We start from the raw sequence: 14,504 nt of genomic DNA on the forward strand, positions 1-14,504 counted from the left end.
GGGGCGTTTGGGGACGAGGTGGGGCGCGCTCTGGAGAGGGGCGTGCCAGGGTGTGGGCGGGGCTCGCAAGTCGAGCGCTCAAACCTGTAGAGAGGGTGCTCTGGGAAGAGTACGGGGCGCACGCCAGGACGGAGCGGGGCTCTGAGGCCTGGAGACCTAGCGTAGAGAGACCGCGCGAGGAGTGGGGGACTCCGGCGCTGTCCGGTGCAAGAGGGGTGCGTCGCGGGGCGGGCTTCCCGGTCCCAGCCCCGCCCCCTATGCCCGCGCGCGCGGCAACTAGGGTGGTGGAGGGCGCGCCATCGGGGGGCGTGGCCTTGGCGCCCCGAGGGGGCGTCCTCCGGGCGGGGCTGGCCGCGGCCGCCCCCGCGGGCTCCGGTGCGTCAAGGGCGCGTCAGGCGGGGCGGGGCGGGCCGAGCGCGGGCGGCGGGCGGCGGCGCGCGCCGGGCCTCCTCCTCCTCCCCCCGCACTCGAGCAGCCGCCGCCGGCCGGAGGGACATTGCTCCCGCTGCCTCCGCTCCACACGCTGCGCCCTCGCCGTGGGCCCGAAACCGGCATGTCGGCGGCTGTGGCCTGCGTGGATTACTTCGCCGCCGACGTCCTCATGGCCATCTCCTCGGGTGCCGTGGTGCACCGCGGGCGGGCCAGCCCCGAGGGCGCGGGCCCCTCGGCCAGCCTGGAGGTGCGCGCGGCGCGCCGTGAACCCGCCTCGCCCGGCATCCCGGGGCCACCTCCGCCGCCCCCCGCTGCTCCCTCTGGCCCGAGCCCGAGTGGCGCCTCCGCCGCCGCGCCCCACCTGCTGGCAGCCAGCATCCTGGCCGACCTGCGGGGCGGGCCGGGAGCCGCCCCAGGGGGCGCCTCGCCGGCCTCCTCCTCCTCGGCCGCCTCCTCTCCGACCTCTGGCCGCGCCCCCGCCAATGCCGCCGCCAAGAGTCACCGCTGTCCCTTCCCGGGGTGCGCCAAAGCCTACTACAAATCCTCGCACCTAAAGTCGCACCTGCGGACTCACACAGGTGAGCTGGGTCGCGATCTGCGGACGTGCGGGGGCGTCCTTATGGACCCCCTCCCCCGCTGGGACCCCGAAACTGCGTGGCGCGTGGGGGGCGGGGAGGGGGGCGCGCCCGGGTCCTCCGCGCCGCCGGGCGGGCGGAGCCTCGGTGGGTGGGGCGCGCGCCAGGGGGCGTGGCGGCCACGCGGTCGGGCGGCCCGCGGAGGGGCTCCGGCGGAACCGGGCTCCGGGCGCGATGTTATGCTTGGCAGGCCGCCCCGTGATTCTGGCTTCTCGTTCCTCATTCTCTGGGTTCCGGTCGGGGCTATCAGTTGGGATGTTTAGGGTTCACCACTCTAGGGGATTTTTTTTCCAGCCTGCCCCCAGCCTCAGTGTCCTTATCTGCGAAAAGGGTGGAGATCTCGGCGTTGCCTCCTCCCGGGAGGCCGTTCGGATTCTCTCCGGATGGCGGCTGAGCGCCTGGCGCAGGGCCAGGATGTGGGGGGTGCCCGGCACGTTTTCTTTCCGTTCTATTTTAACGAGGTGGAGGGTGCGGTCCGGAGTGCGCGTTGGGGCCTGAATTTCGAGTTTCAGGGCCATTGCAGTCGGGGTCCCCGGCGTGTCTGCTGTCTCCCTATATCCTCGAAGAGACGCGCAGGCTCGAAGTGGGCAGAGATCCGGCCACTCAGTGGTTCCCGGGCGGCTCGTACTAGGTGCCTGCCGGCCTTGTGTTGGCGGCCAGCCCTTCCCGCTGGCCCCTACAGATCACCCCATCCAGGCTGGGAGTTGGAGTGGGTGACGGGAAGGTGGGCTTCCATGGTCGGCCTGGGTTTTCCCTGCCCCTTCTGGACAGCAGGGATGGAGATTTGTGAACAAGAGGCGAGAGGGACATTCTGGCCCTGCCGCCTTTTAGCTGCGGACTTATCTGCCCCAGGCCCCATTTCTCATTTCTGTGAAGTGCCTGAGGTTGTGTTCTGTTTTTTAGGGTCGTTGTGGGGATTGTTCTGGCTAACACTATTGACAGAGGAGTTTGGTTCAGGGGTTTTTATCTGGGCACCCGGGGAGAGGGTGCAGGGAAGCAGAGGGTGCAGCACCCCCTGGCAGCACCAGTTAGGGTGGTGACCAAGGTTCTGTCCTGGGGCAGTGGGCTTGGAGAGCCCCTTTCACCCTCCGCACTCTCCTGCCCCCTGCCCGTCCTCCTGCAAGCCCGAGGAAGGGCTGGACAGGTGGGACCCCCATCCTCTGCCCAGAGGTCCTTGAGTGTGCTCGATCTGCGGCAGGGGTGCTGGAGGGTAGGGTCTGGGAAGATGGGAAGGAATTTGGGGGGACGGAGAGGTGCTCCTGCAGGCTGCGGTCTGGGGTGCCCTGTACTTAGCTCATTCTGGGTGAATCTGTTGGTTCAAACAGCAATTGGGTCACAAAGGAACCTGTTGAGAGAGGAACCCGGCTTTCACATTCTTGGCTCCCCTGGGTCCTTCCTGCCCTCCCAAGGTGCTTTTGATTCCCACCGCCTTGGTCTGGTTTGGCTTTTCTCAAAGGCTCTCCGACTTCTTGGGTGGGGAGGAGGAGGAGGCCAGGCCATGGTATGCTTCCCTCCACGCCTGAGAAGGCAGGGCAGTTTGAGTTAGATCCTGGGGTGTCCCCATGGTCACCCCCTCCAGGGGCGCTGAGACCCCGGGAGGGGTGAGGTGAGCGTGGCTGGCAGCCCAGTACTCTGTTTCCCTGCCTGTGAGGGGAGGTCCTGGGGCCTCACCCACAGGAGGCTGTGGAAGGCTTGTCCAGAGCCCCCAACTGAAAGACCTGCTTGAGGACCAGGAGGGCAGTCCTGAAACACAGTCCTCAGCCAGGGTCCTCGGCTTTGGGGCCCCTGAGCAGTAAGCAGGAGGGACTGCTTTCACTGGAGGGGGCTTCTTGGTTCTTCTAGCTCCCAGAGGAAGGAAAGGTGGCACAGAGGCCCTAGTCCTGCTGGAGGCATCGAAGGGTAGTTAGGCATGCATCTTGGTCACCCACTGTCTGCAGGAACACAACGGAGGCCACAGATTGGGAGAGAAAATCCTATCCCACCCACCTTTGCCTGGGGACTCGGTGCTCCGGGAAGAGCAGTCTGGGTTTGGTCCCTTGGACACATGAGTAAACTGAGGCATGCAGCTGCAGTCAGGTGGGCTAAAGCTTTGTACCCCGTTACCTCTGCTCTATTTGGCCCTGGGGGTGTGAGGAACCTGGAAGGGTGCATGGGATGTTTTCACCGGGGGATCTGGGTGCAGGAGGTGAGTGTGGCTTGCTAAGCTCCCCCAGCCCCTCCAAGAGCCCCCCTGTGTGAGGCGGGGAAGGACTTTGGAAGCTGTGGGAGATGTTGACGCGGTTGCCATGGATACAGAGAGAGCCAGCAACGTGTCGGGGCGGGGGCGGGAGGAGAGGCTGCCTGTCGACTCCTTGCTCCTGAGTCCTGGTACCTCCTCCACCCCCCTCCCAAGGCTCCTGGTCCCCTAGTACCAGGCACAATCAGTTCTGTGACTCCAGGGGAGGGGTGTGTGTGTGTGGCCCCCTCCCCAGAGATAGCAGTCAGACCTGGGAGAGCTCTGATAACCCCAGGCCCCTTCTCAGACTTCTTGGGGTCACATCTTCCTGTGGGGGTGATCGTCCTCGCACTGCAGGATGCTGAGCAGTGCCCTTGGCCTGCACCCGCTCCAGGACAGCAGCACCCCCAGTGTGACAACCACAGTGGTCCCCAGATGTCACTCAGTGTCTGGGGCTGGGGGGCCATTGCAGGGCCACCTCCTTCCCCCAGTTAAGCCATTCTTTAAAAATGTTATTTATTTAAGAAGCAGTCGTGGTGCTCTGCTGGGCGGGCATGGCCAGTGGTGACTTCAGCCCAATGGCTTGTGTGCAGAACCATTGAAGGTGGCAGGCAGAAGGTGCCACAGGTGTGACCGGTGGAGGAGGCTGGCTGGCTCAGAGGTTCAGAGGAAGAGCCCTCCGGTGGGCCAGGGAATGGTGCGTCCCCAGGAGAGATTTGCAGGGGCGTGGGATCGGGCAAGGTGAAGGGCTGAGTTTAATCCCCAGGGCGGGACCAAGGCAGGCTGGGCTTTGCAGGGGAAAATCCGTTTATGGAGCCAGGATTAGAGTGGGAGAGGGGTTGAGGGTGGAGTGCCGTCTGGGAGGAGAGAGGTGCCCCGATTTCCCCTCTGACAGCCCTTGGAGTAGGCAGGATGGTGGTTAGACCCTTGGCTGAAGAGGGTGGGGCAAATGGAGACGGTAGGCCCCGAGCCGAGCCGGAAGCACCTTCTTACCCAGCCCAGCATTGCCGCCTGCATCTCAGCCAGAGCCCTGAGCTCCGGTGGGGTCAGGTGGGCAGTGCCCAGCCCCTTCCTCCAAGGACAGTAGCTGAGACTGTCTGCAAGATCGTAGCCAGGGGGGAGGGGGAGGCCCCCAACACTGCAGGGGGTGATAACTACCCCCCACCCAGGCTTCCTGATAAAGGTGGCCCAGATGGGTTGGGAGTTGGTGAGTGATACCAGCCAGGGTGCTGGGGAGAGAGGGCAGGGCGGCTGGGTGGGGACCCTGGTCTGGAGGTGTCCCCCACATGCCCCTCAGAGGAGCCCCAAGGGGAAGGTGCCCATGTGGGTGGGTGGGAAGCAGCCTGGCTGCCTGGGCTGTTCAGGAAGAACAAGAGTGCTGTGCCTGGGCACGCGGGTGCATCTGCCACTCCCTCCTGCGTGAAGCCATGCGGTGGGTCCCCTAGACCTGCCCCTCGACCCCAGGAGGGGTTCTGGCTGTGTGTCTAGCACCTACCCTCTGCTTCAGGTGCAAACAGGGTGCAAAGCAAGGCCATGAAGGATGGGAAGTGGGCGTCACCGTCACACTCTGGAGACTACTGTGCTGAGGCACCCCTCAGCAGAAACCGAGGTAGGGTTGGGAGGGGACTTCAGTTTGGACCCTGGGCAGGGCGGAGCTCTGGGAAGCTGCTGGTGGCCCAGGCCAGAACTGGGGGTGTAGCAGGGGTGGTGTCAGCGTGGATTATAAAGATGCCGACACTTAGCAGGCACGTGGCTCAAGTGGCATGAGGGATTGAGGACCCCCGCCCCCAGCCAGGGACCCCTCTGACTTCAGGTTTGCTGAAGGGCCTCACAGGCTAACTAAAGAGGAAGCCTGGGGATGCACGAGGAGCCAGAGGCCCCTATCCCCTCCCCCACGGAGCCCGCCTTTCCCGATGGCTGGGCGTTTATGCAAGCGTGGGCACCTGGCCCCACGCCTTGGGAAGCCAGGCTGTGCTGCTAGACCCCTAAACCCGGGGTCCTTGGTCCCGGCCCTCGGGCCCATAGAGACACACTGCGCGCGGCCTGGCGCGTCCTGCCTCCAGGTCCCCCTCTGGCGGTGGCTCCTGGCCTGGAACAGTTTTCCAGGACGACTTGCCCTCCATTTTTCTGAGCCGGCTTGGCACCGAGGCCGCCCCGGCTGCTGTCCCCAGCTCACCCGGGCCCCGCCCGAGTCAGAGGGTCAAGTCCACCATGGCTCCGCCCACAGTGCCCTTCCTGCGTGGTCCCCACCCGCCACATCCTCCGCCTGCCCCATGCTGCAGGCAGGTAGCTTGGAGAGGCGGGGTGGCTGTGCTCAGGGGATCGAGGGTGGCAGGGGAGGGAGTGTTCCCTGGGGGCTTAGCCCCGGGACACCCTGTTTGTGCCCCCCAAGTTAACGCAGCACCCCCCACACCCGTGTGTGCGTGGATCTGGGGAGATTGTGGCAGGACCCAGCCAGGCATTCCATGGGCACGCTGCCAGTATCGTGGGGGCGGGAAGCTGTGCACCCCGTTACCACCACCCACGTGCACATGTGCACACCCCAGCTGCCGCGCTGGAGGCCGCGACGGGCAGGCACCCAGGCCAGCTAGGCGACCCTCGCCTCTGCTGCATGGAGCCCGCGGCTCTGGCTCCTGGCTGGAGCAGGGCCATGTGAGCGGGGTTGGCTGGGGCCTCTGCTCCTCCGCTGCCACCGAGCTAGGTGCGCAGCTGTGTTCCCAGTGGCTGCGCCCCTCTACCCTGCTCACGGCAAAGTGGAACTGCGCGGCGGGGGGCTGGGCGGGGTGGGGGGGCAGCCCCGCTACCCTGAAAGAGGAAGTGAGGCAGCTGCTGGGGAAACCGGCCGCGGGGTGACTAGCTAGCTCTGGCCTCCACCTCCCGGGTGCCGCCCCGCAAGATGGTGACCAGGCTGCACGGTCGCCCCCATGACCAGTCTCCTGTCTCCCCCAGACTGAGCCCCCTGGCGCTGTCAGGTCTGTGGTCAGCACGGCAGTGGAGGTCCCAAGCTTCCCTGTGTAGCTGGGCATGGTCATACGCACCCTGTGATCCCAGCATTTTGAGAGTCTGGGTCAGGAGGATGGTAGGGACCACTTTCCTAACAGGAGGGCTGGGAGAGAGGAAAAAGGAACGCCACACAGGCGGTGCCTAGCAGGTGCCAAGCCTGCTTCCTGTATTGTTTAGGGGACACCTGGGCTGGGGGGGGCCGGTGGCCTTGGCAACAGTTACTGCCCTTCCTCACTCCGGTAGGCGGCACCAGGTCCCCTCTGCCTGGGGTCCCAGCCTCGGGCAGCTGTGTGTGTGTGTGTGTGTGTGAGCACCCCTCCCCCACGCTGCCTTGGGCGGGGCGTCTGCTGTCTGTTGTGGGGGAGGCAGGTGGCAGCACGTGCCCCTGGGAGCCTTGGCCCGCCCACTTCCCCTCCCCCAGGGATCCCTGCACTGCTCTGGCCTCTCTTGCCACATGTGTCCCCTCCGGCTTCTGGTCACCTCCTTGCCTGCGCGCACGCCTGGGGGTGACTCCTGCCTGGGACCGCCCCTGACTTCTCTCACGTCCTTTTACCTGGATCCCTCTCAGTATCTGTCTCCCATCAGTGGTCTCGTTCCCTGGCTCAGCCCGCATGAGCTGACCTCCACGCTGGCCTCCCTGTGGGTCCCCTGAGGCTAGGCCTTGGGGCCACTAGGGACCAGATCCTGCTTTCTTCTTAGCATCTCCACCAGATGTGAACAGCGACCTTGTGCACAAGTGTGAACTCCCTGGAACACGTGTCCACACTTTTCCCCCTGCCCCCACCTCAAGACCCCTGGCTGGCGGGGAGGATGGGAATCCTGGAGTCACCATGCGGGGCCTTGGGACCAGTTCTGTAGCAAAGTGCGGAGGGGGGAAGGTGCAGAGAAGGTGGCTGAGCGTGGGTTTGGGGGTGCAGAGGATGGGCGGGACCGTGGGAAGGATTCTCAGAGGAAGTTGCTGGCTTGCTGCTGGCCCTGCCTGCCCTGGGCCTCAGGGAGACCTGCTGCCCCTGGGTGCCAGGCTCCCGCCCTTACCGGAGCCCTGAGGCCCACCCCTCCTACCTCAGCTGGTTTTTTGGTTTTTGTGTCTGAGACAGGGTCTGTCTATCTAGTTCAGGCTGGACTTGAACTCACTATGGAGCCCAAGCTGGCCTGGAGCTCTCAGTGATCCTCCTGCCTCAGCCTCCCCAGAGCTGGAATCTCAAGTGAATGCCACCTTATGCCCGCAGTGCTGGGTTTAAAGATGTACCTCACATTGAAGCTAGGGAGCCCTCCCTCCTGTAAGAAGTCCCATTTGGATAACGGGATGGGGAGGGGCTGGGGTCCTCACGGCCTCCAGTGTCCCCACATTTTAGCATTGGCGCAAAGAAATGGTTCAGGCACGCCTGACTCCAACTCCGAAGGACAAAAGGGGGAAGTGTTTGCAGTTAGTTTTTGTTTTTGTCTTAATTTTTAGTTTTCTCTTTTGAGGCAGCATCTGACTCTTAGCTCAGGCTGGCTGGACTCACCGCCGCCCTCCTGCCTCAGGCTCCCCAAGTGCTGGGTTCCGGGTGTGCGCCAGCACGCCCGCTGCTCTGGTTGTGATTTACTTTCTCTTTTACAATTTTGTGAGGCAAACCCGGTTCCCATGCAAGCATCCTCCCCGAGCCCCGCTTGCTGGTTTTTCAAATTCACACGCAGAATTTGATCTCTTAAAAAAAAAGGCCTCTAAACGGAAGTCATGTGCACCCGTCATTCCAGTCCTCTGGGAGGCCGAGGCCGGAGGATTGCAAGTGGAACTCAGCCTGGGCAATTTAGTGACTTAGGGAGGACCCCCTCCCCTCTGAAAAAATAAAGTGCCGGAGCGTAGGACAGTGCGCAGGTCCAAAGGTCGAACGCTGGTACCCAAAAGGACGTCGGAACGAAGGTCTGGGTGCGCCTCGGGGACCCTTCGGGGTGGAACTGGAGCTCTCCCTGTCCTTCAGCCTCCACTGACCGCTTGTTTGTTCCCGTACAGGTGAACGGCCCTTCGCCTGTGACTGGCCAGGGTGTGACAAGAAATTCGCGCGCTCCGACGAGCTGGCCCGCCACCACCGGACGCACACGGGCGAGAAGCGCTTCCCCTGCCCGCTCTGCTCCAAGCGCTTCACCCGCAGCGACCATCTGACCAAGCATGCCCGCCGCCACCCCGGCTTCCGGCCCGAGCTGCTGAGGCGCCCCGGCCCGCGCAGCACCTCGCCCAGCGACTCCCTGCCCTGCAGCCAGGCGGGCAGCCCGGCCCCCAGCCCGGTGCCCAGCCCTGCACCTGCCGGCCTGTAAGATCCCAGGCTCCAGCCTGGGCTCGGCCCCACCAGACCTCGGCGGTGTGCGGCAGGACCACCAGCAACAGGGCCCACTTGTCCTCCTCCAGGGCTTCCTGGGTGGGGACCCACGTGGACCCCAGCTCCCTGGCCGCTACCATCCCTGTTAAGACACAGGAGGGGCCCGGTGTTGGGCCTGGGCTCCCCACCACCCATGGAGGTGGCCTGGGACGGGTCCTCAGGGCCCGACCTGTAAATAGCCATGACTGTCAACTCTTCCCATCTGTTCCCAGGGGACCTTGGGTGACCAGCCCTCCCCCTCCCCACTGCCACCACCCCGTCTTCCCCCAAGGTATGGGGTTCAGGGGTGGAGCGTGGCCCAGGGGAGCCCCATACCCAGTGAGGTCCCTGGACCACCAGGCTGCTCCCTCCAGGTTGGGAAGAAGTCTGCACAGAGCCATAGCTGACCAGGGGTTCCTGTGGGCCACTGCCTGTCCCTGCCCCACCCCACCAAAAGCCATTGGAGATGTTCAGGGAAATGGGGGGTGCCGCCTGGCCACCCCCCTACTCGGGTACTCAATCTCAGGTATCCACAGATGGTGCCCCTGGGAGGGAGGGTGGCCAAGCCCCCCAGGCCTGCCCAGGAGATGGGAGGTAGGGACTGGTGTGGTCTCCCCGGGGAGTGCTTGGGGTTTGCTTTGGGGAGCCCATGGTGGGCAGGGGAGGCAGACGGGGTGTGAATGGTGGTTTATTTATTTTCCTGGCTCTGCTGGCATGGGGCAGGCGCCTCCTTCGGGTGCCTGTGCTTGTGTGTGTGAGCGTGTGACTGAGAGACTGACTGTGAGGGAGTTTGGACAGGCGTCCCCGCTCCTCCCGCTGGGCAGGGTCTCTGATTTTGGCCTTCAAGGCACTGTGACTGACAATCTCATACAGGAATCTCCTGGTCATTGGGGTGGATGCGATGTCCCCCTGTCCCAAAGCTGGGCAGTAGACCCCAAGGCACAGGCGCGGCAGGGCCTTTTGAATTGTCGCTGTCTGCTTTGGAAGCCCTGTCCCTCCGGGGCGCCTGGAGGGGGCCTCTGGGCCCTGGGCAGTGAGCAGGAGGCCTGGCTGTTGAGCCTGCTGGGTAGCTTTTTTTTTTTTTTGGACGGATAGAGTATTTTTTCAGGCACCAAGTCCCCTTGTCCATCAGGTCCCTGTGGGTGCTGCTCCCTAGTCCTCAGGGGTGTGGGGCGGGGGGGATCCCGGGCTGAACATGAGGCTGGGGTAAGCAGCTGTTCCTTAGGGGTGACTTGCTGGGGTCCACAGTCCGGGCTTTCTGCTGTGGCGTGGATTTCCTTGGGGTAGGGGGCCCCTGCACCCTGCTAGGAAGGGGACCCAGGTTTCCTGCACAAGACCTGGGAAGGGTGGCCACCGGCGGCCATCTGAGTGGCTTTCAAGGTCTTCCTGTCTCTGATGGGGTGGCTCTGGGGCCCGGGTAAAGGCTGTGGGGCCTGGGGCCTGGTGGAGGGGGCTGGGCGTGCCCTTCTGGAGCTGGGCTCGGAGGGCCACCGGCCTCCAGGGCCCACTGTCAGGGATGCCAGGCCCGGTGCCCACAGCCCTGCCTCCTCCCGTGGCAGCGTTAGTGAGATGCCTTAGTCCGTGGGTGGGGCGGGGGCTGGGGCTGCGTGTCCCTTGTGTCTCTTGATGTCCTGCTTGGTCCTGGCGTGTCCCCGTGTTTGCCCTCTGCAAAGGTCAGGACTGCAGTTCAAGGGCCCAGGAAGCCCAGAATAGTGCTGTCCTCCCATCTGCTGTCAAGGGGTTGGGACAGACCCGAATCTGCTCTTCCCCCTCCCTGGGAACCAGGGGTCACTGGGACCCGGTCCCACATGTGGCCTCTGAGGGGTGGGCAGGAGGGACCCCCGGAAACGGCTTTCCGTGGGTGGTGCCCCTCCCCCACCCTGCCTGGGCTCCTCGTATTTAATGAAGCCCTTTTTAAAAGCCTGCTGCTGTGTCTGGTTTGTTCAAGCGGGTGGCTCCCAGTCTGTGGACTCTGCGCTTCTGTGCCCCTCCACCCACCTGTGGGGGCCCCAAAGTCATCAATCTCCAGGGGAAATTGAGGCAGCAGGCTAGGGCCATGCCATGCCTGCCTGCCTGGAGACCTAAGCAACCCCGTGCTCTGTGCAGCCTCAACCCCTGGGGCACCTGCGCTCCTCCCCTAGCCCTCCTGGAATCAGGTGCTCTATGTTACCCACTGCGACCCACCCTGCAGCAGCGGCCAGCCGTCCACGCCTCGCAGGCATGGCGTGCCCCTCCCCCACCGCTGGGGAAACCCAGAAGTGGGGAAGACAGGCTGCAGACCCCCCAGATCCCAGCCCAGGCCCTGGCTGAGTGGGGGTGGGACAGACCCCCTGCTGCTGGGGTACGGCGCTGGCCCGCCCCCTGGAGGCCGCCTCTAGCACCGCGCCCCCAGGCTCCCGCGGACCCCAGGACCCACCTTTACTGAGGGCACCCAGTCTCGCCTTGAGAGCGTCTCAGGGCCCAGCCTTCACTTGGCCAACGCTTTTTCCTTCACTGCGGTGGAACCCAGCCTTCACTCTGAGCTATACCCCTACCCCTTGTATGTATTATTTTGGGACAGGGCCTTGCTAAATCGTCCAGGTTGAACTCCCCTTCCTCCTGCCTCCGCCTCCTGTCCGGTGGGGTTCCAGGTTATCGGTGTGCAGCACCACACCGGCCTCTTACATATTTTTTGTTTTACAGTGCCGGGCATTGAACGTTGCATGTGCGCACTGAACTGTGCCCACCTGCCCCGGCCTCCCACCCATCGGCTTCATTTAAATTTCCATTTCCCCAGGCCTGTTCTGTGAACGCAGGGGCTTGCGCATGCTGGGTGGCTGAGTTGCATCTTTAGGCCTGATAACCGCGTCTCCCTGCGCTAACCAGGCTGGGTTTCAGTTTGCAGTCGGCCTCCCAAGTGGCTGGGAGTTAGCTGAGCAGCACCTCACCTGTTTTCCCCTTCGGCCTGCCCTCCCCATAGCAGACAACAGAGGGCGCCTGTGAGCCCCTGAGTCAGGACCCAGCCCTCCATGGTCCGGACAGCCTCCCTCAGAGCAAACCCAAATCCTCCCTGCAACCTGCCCTTCCTCTTCCAGCCTCCACACCTCAGGAGTCTGCTCCTCACACTGCTCCAGCCATTCAGCCGGCTTGCTGCTGCTGCCGCTGCTGCTGCCGCACTGCACCAGGATTCCTCCTGCCCCAGGGCCTTTGTACTGGCCACATCTGCCTGGAATGTACTGCCAGATTTTCAGGACACTCCCTCCCTCCCTGCCTGCCTCCATTCAGTCTGTCTGAAAGCTGACCCCTCCTGTTAAGGCCCACACCCCCCACTCTAAATAGTTTTTCTACAGAAGGAGGTCCGGATGGTCAACAGGCACACGAAGACATTCAGCATGACTGTTGTCACAAAGTGCTGGTGAGACACCAGTTCACACGAGGCAGGGCGGCTGGCGCAAAGGCAGACTCTCACTGACTGAACTTGGCGATCCTCCTGCCTCAGCTGCCCGAGTACTAGAATGACAGGTGTGTGTTGCTGCATCTGCATGCTACACAGCAGTCTTGTCTCCCAACGTTCACGGCATCACAACTCAGCTGAAAGCTGAGCAGGACAAGCGGCCATCTTTGGATGAATGGGGACACACACAGTGCGGTCCAGTCACACTCTGGACGGGTATTCCTGCAGGACAGGAGGGCGGCTGTGACACCACAGCATATAAGGACCTTGGGGACACCATGCTGAGAGATGCCAGAGAACTCAGCAGGGGCGCCAGGGACAGGAGATGCCCAGGACAGGTGAAGCCAGGGACAGGAAGGGGACTTGGGCAGCGGCTGGAGAGGGGACGGGTAGAACATTCTGGAACTGGGATTAGACACGGTGGTGCCACCCGAGGTGTACTGAATGCTGGTGCTCACTTGGGGGGAAAGGGTTAGGTGCGGTTCACTGCAGGACGATGATCGGAACAAGACAGGCTGCGGCCAGCTGAGGCTTCGTAGCACCTGTCTACACCTCACTGTGTGCCGAGCATCCATCCGGCTACCGGGGAGGCCGAGGCGGGAGGGTCCCTTGAGCCCGAGATCTGGAGACCAGCTTGGGCAACGTGGGGAAACTGAAAAATCGAACGTTACCCCTCAGCTATTAAACAGTAATGTATGGTTCCTCCACCCAGTGACTTAAGAGACTCACTGATTTTAGGAGGAATTCATTTGTCATTGACTAGTTCATTCAACAGATCGGTGCTGGGGGCTGGGCAGGGTGATACACACATCATCCTAGCATTTGGGAGGCTGAGGCGGGAGGATGGCTGCCAGACCCTGTCTCAAAAGAAGCCCAAAGCACCACACAAAGGTCTGTGTTGTGGATTTACATCCAGCTGGGCGTGGGGGGAGGGTCGCAGGATCCTGACCTTCACCCCGAAGCCTGGTGGGGGTGATGAGGAGACTCCATGCTTGGAGAGTGAGATGCTTCACAGCTGTTGGGGTAGTTATCTGCAGAGAAAAGACGTCAAGGGGATGATAAAAAGGAGCAAGCATTTCTCTTGCTGCCAACCCTGTGTGGCTCCGCACGTCCTCCGCAGGGCCCTCACCACCTCCCTGGGGGATCTTCTGCTCCAGAGCTTGTTCGAGAAAGAGTTCCTGCACCTCCTCCTGATCTTTGCTGCAGCCTTTACTGTATTTAAGCAGGTTGCTTTGTTTTGTTGTTTGTAGACAGGGTCTCCTTATGTAGTGCAGGCTGGGTTTAAAATCCTGGCTATTTTTGTTGTGTCTCAGCCTCCAGAGTGCTAAGTGAGATTACAGGTGTCACCACCGTGCCCTCGGGGTTCAAACTGCAGCTCCTCCTGCCCCAGCATCCCAGAGTGTTATGATGACAGGTGTGGGCCCTCACATTGGGCTACTTGTGTATCAGGGTTTTTTGTTTGTTTGTTTTGAGACAGAGTGTCCTCATGTAGTCGAATGTGTGGCAGTCTGGCTGCCTCAGCCCCCAGAGTGCTGGGATGACAGGTGGCTAACTTTTTTTTTTTTTTTTTAATACTGGGGATCGAACTTACAACCTCACGCTTGCCAGGCAGGCGCTTAGGCCACTGAGCTAAATGCCCTGCCCCTGGGATGACAGGTGCATGCCACCACCCCTGCCTTAAGTTTCAGTTTTGAAGATTCAACTATATCATTTTCGAAGGAGTCAGAGCACTTAAAATTCCCCAGAATGCAGCAGGACCTTCTGCTAATTTCCTGGTAAAACAGTCTATCCTGTGGGACAGGGTGTCCCCCCATCTATACCCTCTCCCCCTTTGTATGATTAGGTGCTGGTGTGGCATACAGGCACTCAATAACTTTTTTCTTCTTTTGTCCTTTTGAGACACGCTCTCACTGTACAGTTCAGCCTGCCTTTGAACTCATTTTGTAGCCCAGGCTGGCCTCGAATGAATTCTCAGTGATCTTCCTGCCTCAGCTTCCCAAGTGTTGGTATTACAGGTGTGTGCCATCACGGCCAGGTCAATATAACATTTTATTTATGTGGTGCTAGGAATTGAACTCAGGACCTCATGCTTGCCAGGCAGGCACTGTACTGCTGAGCTATATCCCTAGCCCTCAATATAACATTTTAAAAATTGAGTGATTGTGGACCTGGGGATTAGACTGGTGAACACAGTTGTAGAGAGGCGGGCATGGAAGCACACACCTGCCAGGACATGGTGACATTCCGCTGTTAAGGGAGGCTGAGACAGGAAGAGTGTAACTTTGAGGCCAAATTGAACTATAGAGGATGACTTCCAAGTTAAAAATTTTAAAAGGGGTTGGAAACTGTTTTCCACCCCCAGTGCCACAAAACAGAACAAAAACAGAAACAAAAAAAAGGAAACAAAAAATTGGAAAGATTAAGGCACTCATTGAGCCAACTGTGTA

General features: G+C 61.8%; 1 protein-coding gene across 3 annotated transcripts; it reads left to right on the top strand.

Annotated features, from left to right (window-relative positions):
• The first annotated feature begins 253 nt into the window (after positions 1-253).
• On the top strand, positions 254-10,547 carry Klf16 (KLF transcription factor 16). 3 transcript variants are annotated; one of them, XM_063228954.1, is made up of 3 exons: positions 4,097-4,489; positions 4,790-4,891; positions 8,282-10,547. In XM_063228954.1, exons 1-3 carry the CDS (start codon positions 4,195-4,197, stop codon positions 8,581-8,583), a joined length of 699 nt encoding a protein of 232 aa, XP_063085024.1. In that variant the 5' UTR covers positions 4,097-4,194; the 3' UTR covers positions 8,584-10,547. The 3 variants fall into 3 exon arrangements, with proteins under 3 accessions (XP_013000577.2, XP_063085024.1, XP_063085025.1); XM_013145123.2 differs by lacking the exons at positions 4,097-4,489; positions 4,790-4,891 and adding an exon at positions 254-1,010; XM_063228955.1 differs by lacking the exons at positions 4,097-4,489; positions 4,790-4,891 and adding an exon at positions 4,916-5,568.
• The last annotated feature ends 3,957 nt before the right edge of the window (positions 10,548-14,504 follow it).

This window comes from Cavia porcellus, unplaced genomic scaffold (genome assembly GCF_034190915.1).
Source record: "Cavia porcellus strain 051 isolate PalLab524CR breed Dunkin Hartley unplaced genomic scaffold, mCavPor4.1 scaffold_17, whole genome shotgun sequence".
Taxonomy (NCBI): domain Eukaryota; kingdom Metazoa; phylum Chordata; class Mammalia; order Rodentia; family Caviidae; genus Cavia; species Cavia porcellus.

Excerpts from the sequence above, each read along its gene's own strand:
- Klf16 (XM_013145123.2), top strand. The coding sequence starts at position 554 with ATGTCGGCGGCTGTGGCCTGCGTGGATTACTTCGCCGCCGACGTCCTC. Across the intron at positions 1,011-8,281 it reads GCACCTGCGGACTCACACAG|GTGAACGGCCCTTCGCCTGT; the intron begins GTGAGCTGGGTC and ends GTTCCCGTACAG.